The 18,537-nt window shown below is 43.9% G+C and overlaps 1 protein-coding gene across 2 annotated transcripts; it reads left to right on the forward strand.

Annotated features, from left to right (window-relative positions):
- The first annotated feature begins 10,441 nt into the window (after nucleotides 1–10,441).
- Nucleotides 10,442–12,168, forward strand: LOC311528445 (myb/SANT-like DNA-binding domain-containing protein 7). 2 transcript variants are annotated; one of them, XM_084643491.1, is made up of 3 exons: nucleotides 10,442–10,513; nucleotides 10,610–11,013; nucleotides 11,581–12,168. In XM_084643491.1, exons 1-3 carry the CDS (start codon nucleotides 10,463–10,465, stop codon nucleotides 11,636–11,638), a joined length of 513 nt encoding a protein of 170 aa, XP_084499617.1. In that variant the 5' UTR covers nucleotides 10,442–10,462; the 3' UTR covers nucleotides 11,639–12,168. The 2 variants fall into 2 exon arrangements, with proteins under 2 accessions (XP_084499617.1, XP_084499616.1); XM_084643490.1 differs by having other exon boundaries at nucleotides 10,442–11,013.
- Nucleotides 12,169–18,537: the final 6,369 nt, after the last annotated feature.

Genomic DNA, 18,537 nt, shown 5'->3' on the forward strand with positions numbered 1-18,537 from the left:
CTGGGGACGGTTGACCAAAGGTGGGGGGGTGCTGTGCGTGCTCGGGGGGAGGGTGGGCGGTTCTGGGGCGGGCACCCTACCCAGCTCCTGCGCTCCATCTGCTGCCTCTGTTCTGCCCCAAGCCCTGGTTCTGCATCTCCCATTGGCTGGGAACTGCGGCCAATGGGAGTTGCGGGGGCAGTGCCTGCCGGCAGAGGCAACACATGGGCAAGGAGCTAAGGGAGGGAAGCTCCTGTAGCCCTTCCGGGGAGCCTGCACTAAGTAAGCATCATCCCTGCACCCCAGCCCTGAGGGCCCCCCCCACCAATTCCTGCTGCTGGGGGATGGGGTGTGACTGGCTCAGGGGCTGCCTGAGCTGCTCAGATAGCCCCTGGGCCAGGCATACCAGCCGCTGCAGAAGTCACAGAAAGTCACTGGATCTGTGACCTCCATGACCAACACGGAGCCTTAGTTATAATTCCTTTGTAAGATATAAATGCCTATACTCGCTCTCTTTGCACATACCATGTTCCTACCCTAGTGTCAATACACTAAATCCTGCTTAGGTTAATTTCTACTTCTGTTTTTTGCAAGACATTTATATTTATTCTGTTTACATGTTTAGTTGCTCTAGACTATAGCATGCAATCTAGTTTTAGAGTCAATGCTTTCCAAGCTAAATGCTAGGTAATTTCTTTTGTTTTTCAGTACTGACTGCATTGGAGATGAGATAATGCAAAATATGTTATTGACAGGGAAAGCTGAAAGCAAAAAGAATGTGCTTTTATAAAGTGATGTACATACATGTTATGAAAATTAACTTGTCTCCCACAGATTCAGGCACTTATTTATTTAATCTATCACATGCAGTAATTTAAAAATTGGCGCTATTGTTGAAATTTTAATTTCTTTATTAATCAGATGACGCATCATCATCTTGGAATAAAGGTTTCTTTTCTTATCATCCTGAAAGATTTTTTTTAAGGTATGATACCCGTTCACCTCCAGTTAAAACAAACGTTATGCTGCATAGCTGCAGTTCTTTCAGTAAGATTGTCTGCAAGGACTGTATCCTTTCAGGAGAATATTTCTTACTGCAAACCTCCTGTGTTCATTAATAATAGTGTGACATATTTTAATTGTTCAATGAAAGTTGAACAAAGCGGATCTCAGCTTGAAAATGTTAAAGCTATAGAAAACCTATCAATTATTACTTTTGCTAAGTATGGTTTAAATCAAAAAGTTAGGACCCCAGTATCTTTGCTGTTACCCGTCTGTCTTCAACTTTCTTTACTTCCAACGTAGTTAACATTGGTTATGTTCATTAAGTGACTGCTATTCAAACTGCTGTTTTGTTTTATGGTTCAAAGATCCTCTCTCTTTTTTTTTTTTTTACTTTCATAAAGGCAATTATTTTCTCTATTCTTTTACATTTTGCAAGTACATTTGATTTTTAGTAAGCTTTACAGCAGAGGGGTGAGGAACCTTTTTTCTATCTGGGGCCACTGACCCACAGATATGATCAGTCACGGGCCACACACAGCCTTGCGGGGGGGCACGGAGGCTCAGTGCTTCTCCTAGGCTACGGCGTGGGGCCAGAAATGAGGGGTTCAGGATACAGGAGGGGGCTCTGGGCTGAGGCCAAGGGGTTTGAGTGCAGGAGCAGGCTCAAGGTGGGCAGGGGCTTTGGGTGCAGACTCTGGGAGGGAGTTTGGGTGTGAGAGGGGGTTCAGGGCTGGGGTAGGGGGTTGGTGTGTGGGGAGGGAGTTAGGGTGCGGGACGGGGTTCTGACCTGGGGCAGGGCATTGGGGTGTGCATGGGAGTTGGGGGTCAAGAAGGGAGTTTGGGTGCTGGAGGGGATTTCGACCTGGGGCAGGAGGTTTGGGGGTGTGGGCTCCAGCCAGGTGGTGCTTACCTCAGGCAGCTCCCGGTTGGTGGTGCAGCAGGGCTAAGGCAGGCTCCCTGCCTGCCTGAGCTCTGCGCTACTCCCAGAAGCAGCACTATGTCTGGCTGCTAGGTAGAGGGAGCCAGGGGGCTCTGCGAGGTGTGTGCTGTCTGTGCCTGCAGGCACCATCTCTGCATCTCCCATTGGCCGCGGTTCCCAGCCAATAGGAGCTGCGGAGCCAGCGCTGGGGGCGTGGGCAGCATGCGGAGCTTCCCTTATCACCCTTGCTCCTAGGGGCTGCAGGGATATGCCAATCGCTTCTGGGAGCTGCACAGTGCCAACCAGAGTGCTAATGGCCTGACAACCCTAGCTTTCTCCTGCAGTGGGGCGAGCTGGCGCTCGCACCTCCAGCCCTGCGGTGGGGGTGCTGAGGCTCAGGGATTCTGGCCTGTGGCGTGGAGACTTGCCATGGGCTGGATGAAATGAAGCAGCGGGCCAGATCCAGCCTGCAGTCCGTAGGTTCCCCACCCCTGCTTTACAAGCTTGCTGAAATATCTGTTGCGTGTTAATTTCAGCTCAGGTGGATGTAGCTTAGTCTTATGATCTAAGAATAGCAGTGAGAGTTAGGATCCCTGGATTTAACTTCCAGCTCTGCCATTGATTCACTGTATTTATAGATTCACAGATTCCAAGGTCAGAAAGGATCATTGGGATCATCTAGTCTGACCTCTTGTGTAATACAGGCCATGCAGCTTCCCCCAAAATAATATGTAGAACATACCTTTTAAAAAAAACATCCAATCTTGATTTAAAATTTGTCAGTGATGGGGAATCTACCATAACCCTTGTTATGTTGTTCCAATGGTTAATTACTCTCACTGTTAAAAAAAATTATGTGTTTATATGCAGTCTGAATTTGTCTAGCTTCAACTACCAGCCACTGAATCATGTTATACCTTTTTCTGCTAGATTGAAGAGCCCATTATTAAATATTTATTCCCCAGGTAGGCCCTTACATCAAATAATCCTTAACCTTCACTTTAAGCTAAATAGACTGAGCTCCTTGAGTCATCACAATAAGGCACGCTTTCTAATCCTTTAATCTTTCTTGTGGCTCTTCTCTGAAGCCTCTCCAATTTATCAACATTCGTCTTGAATTGTGGGCACCAATACAGGACACAGTATTCCAGCAGTGGTCACACTAGTGCCAAATACAGAGGTAAAATAACCTCTCTCTACTACTCGAAAGTCCCCTGTTTATGCATCTAAAGATTGCAATAGCCCTTTTAGCCATAGCATCACACTGGGAGCTCATGTTCAGCGGATTATCCACCACAATGCCCAAATCTTTTTCAGAATCACTGTTCTCTAGGATAGTGCCTCCCATCCTGTAAATATAGCCTACATTCTTTGTTCCTAGATGTATACATTTATATTTAGCTGTATTAAAACATGTTTGCTTTTGCCTAATGATCCATATTGCTCTGTATCAGTTTTCTTCATTATTTACCAGTCCCTCAATTGTTTTTGTCATCTGTAAACTTTATCTGTGACTATTTTATATTTTCTTCCAAGTCACTAATAAAAAAGTTAAATGGCATAGGGCCAAGAACCGATCCCCACAGAACCCCACTAGAATCACGCCAGTACAGTGATTCTCCATTTACAGTTATATTCTGAGACCTTTCAGCTACCCAGCTTTTAATCCACGCCATGTTAATTTTATATTGTTCTAGGTTTTTAATCAAAATGTCATGTGGTAACAAGTCAAACCTCTTACATAAATCTAAGTATATTACATCAATACTATTACCTTTATCAACCAAACTTGTAATCTCATCAATAAAAAAGATATCAAATTAGTTTGATGGGATCTATTTTCCATAAACCCATTTTGGTTGGCATTAATTACACTACCCTCATTTAATTCTTTATTAATCGAGTCCTGTATCAGTCACTACATTATCTTCCCTTGGATTGATGTCAGACTGACAGAACTGTAATAACCTAAGTCATCCCGTTTACCCTTTAGCTCTCTTCCAGTCTTCTGGAACTTCCTTGGTGTCCCAAAACTTACTGGAAATCAACATTAACACTCCACCAAGCTCCTCAGCCACCTCTTTTAAAACTCTTGGGTGCAAGTTATCCAGGTCTATTGTTTTTTAAATGTCTGACTTTATTATCTGCTGTTTAACAGCCTACTGATATACTAGTGGAATGGAAAGTGTGTCATTGTAATAAGATATGACGACATTATTTGTTTTTCCTCAAATAAAGAACAGAAATACTCATTGAACTTCTTTTTTCTGCATTATTATTGATAATTCTACCATTTCCATCCAGCAATGGACCATGTTGTTGGGATTTTTTTTGTTCCTTACTTAGAAAACTCCTTCTTATTGTCCTTAACTCTACTGGCCATAGATTTTCCCTTGTCTCCCTTTGCTTCCCTTATCAATTTCCTACAATTTCTATCTTGTAATTTATATTCATTAATACAATCTTGGACAAGTCATTTAATCTGTCTCTCTGTTTACACATCTGTTAAATAGGTATCTTATTGCTTACCTACCTCATAGACATATTGTGAAGTTTCAGAGTGGTAGCAGTGTTAGTCTGTATCAGCAAAAACAACGAGGAGTCCTTGTGGCACCTTAGAGACTAACAAATTTATTTGGGCATAAGCTTTCATGGGCTAAAACCCACTTCATCAGATGCATGGAGTGGAAAATACAGTAGGAAGATATACATAGCAGTACATGAAAAAGATGGGAGTTGCCTTATCAAGTGCGGGGTCGAGACAATTAAATTAAAGTGGGCTATTATCAACAGGATGAAAATCACTTTTGTAGTGGAAATGAGCCACCCTGATTACCACTACAAAAGTGATTTGTTGAGAATAGCCCACTTTAATTGAATTGTTTCAACCCCCCACTTGGTAAGGCAACTCCCAGCTTTTTCATGTTGTTGTAGTTGATCACCTTTTCTTCTATGGCAGTGGGATGTAATTTTGGGGGGGTTTATATACTACATACTGGGGAGCTGGGTTCTAATGATTTGATTTAATTTAATTTCTGACATGTAAAATCATTCCCTTTCTTAGGCCTTTTTTTTACTGATATTTTAATTTTCTTGTGGAAAATACTTGGTGTTGCTTTACTCTGCCAACAGGGGCATGAATCAGTGTTCACATCTACTACCTGTCATTTCAGGGTTGGAGAAGCTAATGATCCAACCACTGGACCAAATTTGGTGATGAATCCTGGTCATGTGCCACCTGAGGCACATTGCACATATGCTAAGAAGACTCTGCCAACATAAATGAGTCTAATCCAGCCTGGTGTTTTTTAGTTACACAAGTCTTGAGTGAAGAAAAAGAAAAGGGGGAAGGAATGAAGAACTTTTCCCCAATACCTTTATTCAACTTTGAGGATGAGGACTGTTCACCCATGGGTGATATGGTGTTTTTGTCTTTTGTCATTTTTCTGTGAGTTTATTTGGGAGCTTAGTGATTTTCTAGTTTCACCCATGTAGTTGTTATTGGGGCATTTAATGCACTGGATGAGGTACACTGCATGTTGTGATAGGCATGGGTAGGGCCCATGGATATTAAAAGGTGAATTGTGTGTGGTATTGATCATCATAGCAGTTGAGATATGTCTGCAGGTTTTGCCTCTCTTCTGACAGGGTCTGGTGCCTCTTTGGGTTGGTGTGTCCTGGTCTGTGGGAAGCTTGCCTCTGATGATGTGGTTTGAGGGTTGTTTGAAGGTCAGAAGAGAAGGTTTGTGAAGATTTCTTTCAGGATGTGGTCCCCACAGAGAATGGGTTGTTATTGTTTAATGATACCCTACATGAGTTCCAGTTGTGGTGTGGTAGATGACAACGAGGAGTATGTGGTTGGAGGGGTTTTTTCCCGTATTGAAGCAGGTTTTCTCGGTATTTGGGTGAATCATTCTATGATGCAATCTACTTCTCTGGCAGAGTGTCCTTGTTTGGTGAAGCTGGTTGTGTTAAGGTGTGTATCCTGGACTTTCTCCTTACACCGTATTTTGTGGTATCTGAGTGCTCGGCTGTAGATAACAGATTTCTTGGTGTGTTTGGGGTGGTTACTAGTTCTGTGAAAGTAAGTGTGGTGATTGGGGGGTTTCTTGTACATAGTTGTCTGTAGGGTTCAATTCTTGAAGCTAATGGTGGTATCCAGGTACTCCTGGTGTGGGAGTGTTCTAGGCAGAGTTTGATAGATATGTGGTGGTGGTTGAAGTTGTGGTGGAAATCTATGATTTTTGAACTTTTAGGGTTGGCAATAGTTTGTTACTAAATCTAGATTTAATCTAATTTTGGGGTTTGGGGAGGGAGTGGGAGGACGTGGTGCGCTGCAGGGCGGAGGTGGAGCGGGGTCAGGAAGAGGTGAGGTGGGAGAATAGCCTTGGAGGAATGGGTGAAGTGAGGCTGGGGCCTAGGGCAGAACCAGGTGTCAAGCACCTTCCGGCACATTAGAAAGTTGGTGCCTGTGAGCTGGTGTCTGTTACAGATCACCAAATCACACTAGGGAACAGGATGACCAGCTCCTTAAACATCTATAAAGTGTAGGAAAAAAGCTGCATGATCCCAGGAGACTTCAATTTGAGTTACACATGCTGGAGATCTCATGCTGCAATATTAAAACATCCTTACAATTTCTAAATATATAGATGACAATTTCCTAACTTGAAAACTGTCACTTCAGACATGGTGGAATTCTATATTAGACCTCATCTTGATAGTTAAAGAAGAACTGATCACAGAACTAAAAATTAGTTGTAACTTAAGAACAAATGATTATGACTTGATCACATTTATTATATGCAAACAGAATAAAATCTAGTAAAGTAATATATATATTTGATGCTTTAAAAGGCCAGTTTCACAAAGCTGAAAACATTTATGAGCCAAATCAGTGGTGAGGAAGAATTTAATCAGAAAAAAATGTGAATGATCATTGGAAATCATTTAAGAACATTTTACTAGATGCCCAGAAAGCCGCAATCCCACAAGATTGAGGAAGAAGGCCATGCTGGTTAAAAAGCCAAACTGGTTTAGAGGGGAGGTAAAAGCAGCTGCAAATAAAATAAAACAAATGAAAGAAGGTGGAAGTCAATAGTAACAAATATAAATCAGAAGCTAGGAATTGTAAGATTGATAAGGGAAGCAAAGGAACCCAAATTAAAATCTATGGCCAGCAAAGTTAAGGGCAATAAGGAGGAGGTTTTTTGTATATTAGGAATAAGTATATTAGAACATAAAGAATCCTAACAATGGTATTGGTCCACTACTAGATGGAAATGGTAGAATTATCAGTAATAATGTAGTAAAGGGAGAATTTCAAGAAATATTTCTGTTTTGAGGGGAGGGGCGGATTATTGCAATCAGATCATATGCTGATGACTCTTTCCAGTCCAATAGTATCTTGGGAGCATGTAAAACAGTAGTTACTAAAGTTAGGCATTTTAAAAAGAGCAGGTCCTGATAACTTTCATCCAAGACTATGTTAAAAAAAGCTGTTTGAGGAAATCAATGGACTGTTAATGTTGATTTTCAGTAAGGCTTGGAATACTGGAAGAAAGCTAATGTGCCAATATTTAAGAAGTGTAATAGGATAACTTAGGCAATTATGGGCTGTGACAAAGTACTAAGTAGGAAACCCTGAGTCAGCCCTCTGTTCACAGCAGCTCCAATCAGGCATAGCAGATTGAAGCTGAGGAGGCAGACCTGTGCCTAATTTGTGGGTGGGGCAGGGCAGAAAGGCTAATTAAGCCATTGCCAGAGCCCACAAATAGGTACAGGAAGGAAGTGAAAAGGGGAAAGCAGGCAGCGAGAGGGATAGAGAGCGCTCTCCATGCTTGTAAAGGCACGAGGTTTGCTGTGAAAGTGGTGGGACTCAATTATAAATAAACTGCACAGGGTGTTGAACCAGCACAAGGGTCTCTGTGTGGTTTGTCAACTGAGACAGAATCACGTCTGAGGAGGCCCTGTTATACAGGCCTGTCAGTCTGACATTGATCCTCCCAGGCAAGATAATGTAGTGACTGATACAGAACTCGATTAATAAATAATTAAAAGAGGATAATATAGTGCAAATCAACACAGGTTTATGGAAAATAGATCCTGTCAAGCTAATCTGATATCTTTTTTTGATGAGATTACAAGTTTGGTTGATAAAGTGTTCATGTAATAAACTTAGACTTCTGTAAGGCATTTGACATGGTACCGCATGACATTTTGATTAAAAAACTAGAATGATATTAAATTAACATGGCACACATTAATGAATTAAAAACTGGCTAACTGGTAGGCCTCAAAATGTAATTGTAAATGGGGAATCCTTATTAAGGGGATGTGGTTCTAGTGGAGTCTTCCAAGGACTGGTTGTTGGCCTTATTACTCCAGAGTCAGACACCCCAGTCTCAGCATGGCAGAAGGGGACAGAAGAGTGAGTTGCAGGCCCCTCAGGGGACATAGGCCATCTGGGGAAAGGTGGGGGTGCAGTATGTAGGGAGACAGGGTATGCTGGAGTCTTACATCTACCCACTGGCCGAAATAGCATTTTAATAATATTGGCATGGATGAACCACAAAGGAATATGTGGCTCAACCTGATTAGAGTAAACTTTATAATGGAGCGAGTCTCGGCAAGAACGAGACAGAACTCAGACCTTTCAGTCAGAGACGAAATGGGAAATGACAACCAATTATTTCAAAACAAATAACACTTACCCCCATCATGTGTCCATTCATATTGTATATAGTGCCACCCTCGCACAGATTAAGATATGGAGTTGAACACAAAGGAAAAGTATTAGGTATGTTTAAATTCTTGTCATATGTATGATTCATACAGGGTTCATGCGCTTGGCAACATGCAGGGCACACCCGGAGTGTTGTGTAGGAGCTGTGCACACACAGCTCCTCTCAAGGGCATGAACCTTGGAATCTCGCCCAGATGACATGAACTGTGGGAAGCCTCCCAGGACTGGGCTCAAGGCCCGAGAGCAAGGAATGCGGTAGATAAGAAATTGGTAAATAAGAATGTTAAACAAAGCCAGTGTATTCCTTTTATCTGTTGGAGAATGTAATGCGCGGGGGGAGAGAAAGAATAAAGGGAAGGTGGAAAGCTGACAGGGAGAAGCCCGTTAGCAGACCAGCTTGCTTGCTTGCAAAAAGCTTTGTCCTGTCTTGTCTTTGAACCGCAACAATAAAAGTTTTTAATAATATTTACAATTAAAAGGTTTTTTTTAATTAAAGACTTAACACTTTCTAGACTGAAAATATTAAGTGCTTAAAGCTTTCAACATGGAGAAAAGCCTCCTCGACCATTGTCCATATTTCACACACAGTTATTTCCGCCCCCCCGCCATCTCCCCCCCCCCCACACGCATATTCTCCCTAACCTAACATTGACTTGCTAACATGTGCTAGGATAGAACCTCTTAGTAGTGGACCTCAGTCAAATCATGGTGCCTTCCTACAGACCTTATACACCACCAATGTTAAAATTTGGAGTTCATTACAAAAAAAAAAAATCCCAAATGAACAAATACAAATGTTTAAAAAGAGTTAAGATTGGAAATGTGTCCAGTTAACAGCCAAAACACAATTTAAAAAACATTAAACACTCTGGAAATGAACAGTTAAGGAAGCCGGCCAGTTTCCATATGCCTCTTCATCATTCACTATCACTTGAATTGATTTATACCTAACCAACCAACCAACCTTATTTTTGCCCCCTAGCATTTGCAAAGTCATATGTAAAGGCCAGTGTGATGGGATGGACAAAACCCACATTGAACCAGAACAGGAAGGGGTTAATCATCTGTCCTGGAGGTAGGAGCTGAAGCCAGCCCTGCTCTGCAACTGTCCTGGAAGAAGAGCTCTCCAGCTGACTGTAATGATTATAAAGGAAGCAGGCTTCAGAGTGGGGGTGCCCTGGCATTCTAACTTCTAGGGTAATTCATTTTTGTAAAGAGAATCTGATTTTTGGAGGGGCAAGTGTTATTTGGACTCCACTGAATCACACTTTCAACTATAAGGCTTCACTCTTGCAATGAGCGCCACACAGAGGAATCCCTGCACCAACCTGAAACCCCTCTGAAAGTCGATGGGGCTCTGTGTGGATGCTTGGGCTCAGCCTATGTGGAGCTCATTGCAGGATCTGGCTTAAAGTCCTTTTAATTACATTTGTTTGTTTGGAAATGTTATTAAAACATGAGCACATTTTTCATCATGATGCAACAGAACATACAGGGTGTCTCCAAAATACTTCCTGTAGCTGTAATTTTATCAGAAGTCTGTTGTTTGCTTAGGGGTATAAAATTGGTATGATTAATAAAGACTCTTATAAAAGTGACTATAACTACGTAACGTTGGCAAAGAAAATCATCTTCCATACTAACTTTTAATTCAGTACTTTAGCAGTTAATATGCTAACATAGTCAGCATAAAGAACTGAATCCTGAAAACAATGAAGGTGATACTACACTGATAAAATGTTAAATAAATGAACTAATCCGTGATTGTTTATTTTGTTTCTCTCAAGGCACTGAGCTCATCAGCAGAGGTGACCATGATGGAGTCCCAGAATCGCAAAAGAGCTCCAGCATGGACTGAACAGGAGGTACGGGATCTGATCGCTGTATGGGGAGAGGAATCCGTGCTATCAGAACTACGTTCCAGTTTTCAAAATGCCAAAACATTTGTCAAAATCTTCCAGGGCATACAGGACAGAGGCCATAACAGGGACCCAAAGCAGTGCCGCGTGAAACTTAAGGAGCTGAGGCAAGTCTACCAGAAAACCAGAGAGGCGAACGGCCGCTCCAGGTCAGAGCCCAAAACATGCCGCTTCTATGATGAGCTGCATGCCATTTTAGGGGGTTCAGCCACCACTACCCCAGCCGTGTTGTTTGACTCCTTCAATGGAGATGGAGGCAATACGGAAGCAGGTTTTGGGGACGAGGAAGATGATGAGGAGGAGGTTGTAGATAGCTCACAGCAAGCAAGCGGAGAAACCGGTTTTCCCGACAGCCAGGAACTGTTTCTCACCCTGGACCTGAAGCCAGTACCCCCAAACCCACCCAATCTGCCTCCCGGACCCGCCAGGCGGAGAAGGGACCTCTGGTGAGTGTACCTTTTTAAATAGTATACATGTTTTAAAAGCAAGCATGTTTAATGATTAATTTGCCCTGGCATTCGTGGCTCTCCTGGATATACTCCCAAAGCCTTTGCAAAAGGTTTCTGGGGAGGGCAGCCTTATTCCGTCCACCATGGTAGGACACTTTACCACTCCAGGCCAGTAGCACGTACTCGGGAATCATTGTAGAACAAAGCATTGCAGTGTATGTTTGCTGGCGTTCAAACAACATCCGTTCTTTATCTCTCTGTGTTATCCTCAGGAGAGTGATATCATTCATTGTCACCTGGTTGAAATAGGGTGCTTTTCTTAAGGGGACATTCAGAGGTGGCTGTTCCTGCTGAGCTGTTTGTCTGTGGCTGAACAGAAATATTCCCCGCTGTTAGCCACGGGGAGGAGGAAGGGGCTAGCCATGCGCTGGGGGGAGGCAAAATGCGATCTTGGAATGAAAGCACATGTGCTACGTATGTAATGTTAACCGTGAAGGAGTGTAACCATTGTTCTAGAAAATGTGTCTTTTTAAATACCACTGTCCCTTTTTTTTCCTCCACCAGCTGCATATGTTTCAAGGATCACAGGATCTTCTCCTTCCCAGAGGCTAGCAAAGATTAGAAGGTGAAAAAAATGCACTCGCGATGAAATGTTCTCTGAGCTCATGCTGTCCTCCCACACTGACAGAGCACAGACAAATGCGTGGAGGCAGACAGTGTCAGAGTGCAGGAAAGCACAAAATGTCCGGGAGGAGAGGTGGCGGGCTGAAGAGAAGCAGCCATGTTAGTCTGTATTCGCAAAAAGAAAAGGGGTACTTGTGGCACCTTAGAGACTAACAAATTTATTTGAGCATAAACTTTCGTGAGCTACAGCTCACGTAAGTGGCGGGCTGAAGAGCAGGCTGAAGCTGAAAGGTGGTGGCAGCATGATGAGAGGAGGCAGGATTCAATGCTAAGGGCTTCTGGAGGATCAAACTAATGTGCTCCAGCATATGGTTGAGCTGCAGGAAAGGCAGCAGGAGCACAGACCACCGCTACAGCCCCTGTGTAACCAACCGCCCTCCTCCCCTAGTTCCGTAGCCTCCTCACCCAGACGCCCAAGAATGCGGTGGGGGGGCCTCCGGCCACCCAGCCACTCCACCCCAGAGGATTGCCCAAGCAACAGAAGGCTGGCATTCAATAAGTTTTCAAGTTTTAAACTTTTAAAGTGCTGTTTGGCCTTGTCCTTCCCTCCTCCACCACTCCTCCTGGTGCTTCTCTCCTCCACCACCCCTCCTGGGCTACCTTGGCAGTTATCCCCCTATTTGTGTGATGAATTAATAAAGAGTGCATGAATGTGAAGCAACAATGACTTTATTGCCTCTGCAAGCAGTGATCGAAGGGAGGAGGGGAGGGTGGTTAACTTACAGGGAAGTAGAGTGAACCAATGGGGGGTGGGGGTTTCATCAAGGAGAAACAAACAGAACTTTCACACCGTAGCCTGGCCAGTCATGAAACTGGTTTTCAAAGCTTCTCTGATGCGCACCGCGCCCTCCTGTGCTCTTCTAACCGTAACCAGCAGCCAGGCGATTTGCCTCAACCTCCCACCCTGCCATAAACGTCTCCCCCTTACTCTCACAGATATTGTGGAGCACACAGCAAGCAGTAATAACAGTGGGAATATTGGTTTTGCTGAAGTCTAACGAATCAGTAAACTGCGCCAGTGTGCTTTTAAACGTCCAAATGCACATTCTACCACCATTCTGCACTTGCTCAGCCTGTAGTTGAACAGCTCCTGACTACTGTCCAGGCTGCCTGTGTATGGCTTCATGAGCCATGGCATTAAGGGGTAGGCTGGTTCCCCAAGGATAACTACAGGCATTTCAACATCCCCAACGGTTATTTTCTGGTCTGGAAATAAAGTCCCTTCCTGCAGCTTTTGAAACAGACCAGAGTTCCTGAAGATGCGAGCGTCATGTACCTTTCCCAGCCATCCCACATTGATGTTGGTGAAACGTCCCTTGTGATCCACCAGTGCTTGTAGCACTATTGAAAAGTACCCCTTGCGGTTTATGTACTCGGCGGCTTGGTGCTCCGGTGCCAAGATAGGGATATGGGTTCAGTCTATGGCCCCACCACAGTTAGGGAATCCCATTGCAGCAAAGCCATCCACTATGACCTGCACATTTCCCAGGGTCACTACCCTTGATATCAGCAGATCTTTGATCGCGTGGGCTACTTGCATCACAGCAGCCCCCACAGTAGATTTGCCCACTCCAAATTGATTTCCGACTGACCGGTAGCTGTCTGGCGTTACAAGCTTCCACAGGGGTATTGCCACTCGCTTGTAAACTGTGAGGGCTGCTCTCATCTTGGTATTCTTGAGCCTCGGGGCAGGGGAAAGCAAGTCACAAAGTTCCATGAAAGTGCCCTTACACATGCGAAAGTTTCGCAGCCACTGGGAATCATCCCAGACCTGCAACACTCTGCGGTCCCACCAGTCTGTGCTTGTTTTCCCGGGCCCAGAATCGGTGTTCCACCACATGAGCCTGCCCCATTAGCACCATGATGCCCACATTGCCAGGGCCCGTGCTTTGAGAGAAGTCTGTGTCCATGTTCTCCACACTCTTGTCACCGCACTGACGTCACCTACTCGCCCAGTTTCGCTTTGCCAGGTTCTGGTGCTGCATATACTGCTGGATAGTGCGTGTGGTGTTTAATGTGCTCCTAATTGCCAAAACGATCTGAGCGGGCTCCATGCTTGCCGTGGTATGGCGTCTGCACAGAAAAAGGGCGCAGAACAATTGTCTGCCGTTGCCCTGATGGAGGGAAAGGCGACTGACGACATGGCATACAGGGTTGGCTTACAGGGAATTAAAATCAACAAAGGGGGTGGCTTTACAAGAAACTGAATGGCCCCCTCAAGAATAGAACTCAAAACCTCAAGGATAGAACTCAAAACTGGGTTTAGCGGGCCGTTTATTTCACAGAGGGAGGGAGGGAGGAGAAAATGAATACAAAACAAATCTGGTCTATTTCTTGTTTTGAGCCACTTCATCTATCTTTATACATCTTGCTGGCAGCAGACTGTGCAGTACGACCACTAACCATCGTCATCTCCTGGGTGCTCGGCAGAAGACGGTGCAGTATGACTACTGGCCATCGTCTTCTGCTAGCTGCAGATTAAAAGACAGTGCACTGCTGGTAGGACTCAATCACCATGAGACGAAACAAGGGAAATGACCTGGCTGAGTCACTCCCATGTTTGCCCAGGGGCCCGGTTAAAAGAGTACCTAGGACTAAGTCGACGACAGCTACCAGTCATACTGCACTGTCTGCTGCCAAAAGGCAATAAACTGCTGCTGTGCAGCAATGCAGTACCACGTCTTCCAGCACCCAGGAGACATACGGTGACGGTTAGCTGAGCGGGCTCCATGCTTGCCGTGGTATGGCATCTGTAACTCAAGAAAAAAGGCGCAAAACGATTGTCTGCCCTTGCTTTCACGGAGAGAGGGAGAGAACGGGGGCCTGACGATATGTACCGAGAACCACCCGCGACAATGTTTTAGCCCCATCAGACACTGGGATTTCTACCCAGAATTCAAATGGGGGGCAGAGACTGCAGGAACTGTGGGATAGCTACTCACAGTAGCTATCTATAAATTCTATAAATTACACCTAATTTCATAGTGTAGACATACGCATAGACTCAGAACTCAGGAGTTCTTGTCTCCAGTCCCATGCTTAGTCAGCTGGATCATTCCTCAGGAGGTGCTTTGCTGAGGTCATAAACCCAAACGTAGGGAAGTCCTATCCTTTGGGACATTAAAAAATAACAGTGGACAAAGTAGTAGAAAATATATTGTATAGAGCAATCTGCCACTGTTTCCTGGTCAATGGTCTCGGTGATCTGATTTTTTTTTCTTTTTTTACCAGCTCTTATTTCTATGAGTCTATGCAATGGACAGATTTAACAATCTGAATGAGGGAAATTTACCTAATGCTCAAATTGGGGCTCCCTTTGGTTAATATATTAGGTTATTTTTTAATTTAATGCTTGAGAATGTGATTTTCAAGTGTGCTTAACAATGGGCTAACTCCCCTCCCAGTGAATTGATGAGAGTTTTATTCAACTTGAATGGGACCAGAAATCAGCTGATACTGAGCACTTTTGAAAACCTTTCCCCGAATATTGAACAAAGCAAAACAAACAAAAACCAAAACAGTTTTCTAGTTAAGACATTAGTTTAGCACATTAAGTGTCAAACTTTTCATCAGTGAAGGTTCCCACTCTGTGACATTAGTGAAAGAAAAGTAGCTGGTTAGCCAACCAGGCAAAAAATAAGCATGCCTTTGTGTATATATATTAAAAGCAGAATTATGATGACTTAACTTCATTTACATACTAATTTTTATTGGACAGTCAATGTTCAGTCATTTTAAAGGTGACAGAGGCAGGGAAGGGCACTAGGGATAAAATTTTCCAAAGCACCTAACTGTCTTAGAAGCTTAAGTGACTTCGGCTTTTAGGAGTCTTAGTCTCATTGAAAGTCAATGGGACTTAGGTAACTAAGGGACAGCTTTTCAAAGGTTTTTAGGCAGTTAAAGATGGAAATAGGTGTCTAGTGTGTTTTTCAAAAGTGCCTAAGTAATTGATTCCTACAGATTTTACCAAGAGAGTAATAGGGTGGCCTGGCCTTTTAAGGGCAAGAGGCATGGAGCTATCCAGCTCCTGTTTAATTAGTCATGCCCCACCATACCTGTGTGGTGTAGGATTTAGAAAGGGAGGAAGCTACATAGTTGAGCTGGGTTGTTGCTGGAGAGCTGAGTCATGTGAGTGGAGATAACTCAGGTGGTGGGTCCCCCTAAACAAGGGGCCAAACTCCAAGGAGGCAGTCCTGGGACCAGAGTTCCCCAAGCGGAATAGGGAGCTGAAGGGGAGCCCATGGGGGATGAGACCTCAAACCCAAAGCTGGGTGAAAGATGTTTGGTAGTGTTTAATTTTGTTTGTAGTTTTGGAGTTCTCCTGAGGGGCCCAGGGCTAAGCTCTGGGACCTGATGCTCTGTGAAAGAAGAGTGCAATTCAGATTGATTTGGAAGAACTTTGCTGCCAGCCCAGGGGAGAGCTGGCTAAAGGGACTTTGAAGAGACCAGCTGGGAGAAGCCAGCTTGGGGTCAATGGACTTCAATATCTTAGAAGAAAATTGAACTTTTAAGTGACCTGGCTAGAGAGGTAGGTCATGGAAGACCCAGATGGAGGCAACCAAGGGGAAGGCCCCACAATCCTGCACTAAGGCACAAAAGGGTGCTGGCCAGTGAGTCACACCTGTGCATGTGTGGCTCACTCTGGGGCAGGATCCTGTAAGAGGGAGCTAGTTGCCTACTCCCACTCAGTGCTTTAGAAAACCCCACTAGGTGCTTATCTGCATCTTTAGGCACCTAAATACCTTTGAAAATCTGCCCCAAAGTTTCTTGAAAATTGGACATGGGATCCTAAATCCCTTAGGTGCATCTGAAAATGTTGCCCTGCATGACCATCAGTGGCTGGCTGAGGTAGGAAATGGCTGAGCAGAAATCTTTTCTTTCCCGCTAGCCTTGTCTTCACAATTAAAAATAGTTATTGGTGGCCAATTAACAAACTCAAGTTAAGAACACGGATGTTTTCGATAGCGAGGAAAAGATCTTACATACCTAGCAAAACGATCTTTAGTGCACCTCAGTCACCCCCCATGAAAACTCTCATGCAGACAGGTTTCTTGCTGCAGAAATCTGAATCGAAGGAGGATGGGAGAAGTGGGAAGGAGGGAGAAAGTACTGTGTGAAGGGGTTCCTGGCTCTTAGAGACTTACCACTTATTTAGGTCATCAGTTGCTACTGTCCCTGACCCAAGTTCTCCCCTCATGTTCCAAACCACAACTTCCACTCCTTAAGTTAAACCTGCCTTTTATCCCCTCCCCAAAAAGTAAATAAAAATTAAATGCTGCTAAAAGAAAGTCACCACTATTTTATAACGGGATGCAATTTCATCTCAGTTCCCGTAAGTATATATGCAGACAGTGGAAGTGAGATGCATCCATTTCTAAGGAGCTGCAGCACCTGCCTTGTAAATGTAATCCGTACAAGGATTGCAAGCATCCTCTAAAACATCCCTTTTATTCCTCAGCAGGAATGTGACCTTCATAGGAAGCCAGCTGGAGCAGACGTATTAATCAGTGTGTCTCAGCTGGTGACATTGTCCTGTCAGTGCCTTGGGATATCTGCCATTGCTGCCATTACTGGAGGTCTTAAATCAGTGTGCTTCTTCTCTAATAGTGGTTTTGATTAGCTGAGGATAGTTATTATGGGGACAGCTCTATTATAGCAATAAGCCACAACAGGGTGTGCATTAGTTAGTGCACAGCTCAGGTGAATTGTGTGGCAAAAGGAAGAGAGTTAACTGCCTTCAGCTAACTGCGAAGTGAATCTATTACCTACAGATGGGTATGCTGGAATGGCTTATTACTACTACAGTATGGCTTATTAATTTTACATTTATTTTTCTTAAACCTTTTAAACTTCAGTTTGGAGGGCTATGCAACATGGCGTCCCACTAAAAACATGGTTGCTAGTGGAGGGATAAGGGAGCTGAGGGAGATTATAGACACCTTTTCCTCTGCTACCCAGAAATGTGATATTAACTTTCAAAAACTCTTTTTTGATTACCAGTACTATTTGGACCCCATCTCCTGCTCACCTCCCTCTCCCCTACACACTACTAAAGCAATAAGTTTGTAGTTTAACAGCCATTTTCAATTCTCATTTTCTGTTGAAAAACCTAAATTAGGAGTCAAGTTACATTAGACTATGAGTCTGATTGGCCAAAGTGGAGGAAGAGAGCTACTTGCCTCAACTTCTGTTCTTTCCATCCCTATCTCTTCTTTTCCCTTCCCCTTTTAAACTTTCTTGTGGGAGATGGAGAGGATTAGCTGGAGAGAAGCCCTATAATGAGGGCCCTTCCAAATTCATGGTCATAGGATTTTAAAAATAATAAATTTCATGATTTCAGCTATTTAAAAGCAACTCACTTTTGACTCAGGACCCCCAATTTGAGAAACGCTGGTCTCCCCTGTGAAATCTGTATAACATAGGGTAAAAGCACACAAAAGACCAGATTTCATGGTCTGTGACGCTTTTTCATGGCCGTGAATTTGGTAGAGCCCTACCTATAATTCTCAGGTGCAGTGACCCCATTTGAAAAAAAACAAAACAATTTAACTTAAGGGGCAGAGGGATTTTGTTGTTTCTTTTGCTGGTGGCTGTGTCCTACCTGTGCACACTGAGTATGGGTGGACATCACTAACCAGCCAACCAGGATCCAAAGGACACTGTAATTTCTGTTCCAGTTGGATGGAAATATGATCTGTTTGCATATTGTTTCGCCACATGACTGAAAACAATCCCTCCTTTGCCACCCTACAAGCCATTTTCTGAGCTCTGTCTCGTTCTGCAAGATCACTTTCAGCTTGTCTACATGGTGCCTTAAATCCACACACCACTAGGGGT

Source organism: Lepidochelys olivacea, assembly GCF_965140295.1.
Source record: "Lepidochelys olivacea isolate rLepOli2 genome assembly, chromosome: 11".
Classification (NCBI taxonomy): Eukaryota; Metazoa; Chordata; order Testudines; family Cheloniidae; genus Lepidochelys; species Lepidochelys olivacea.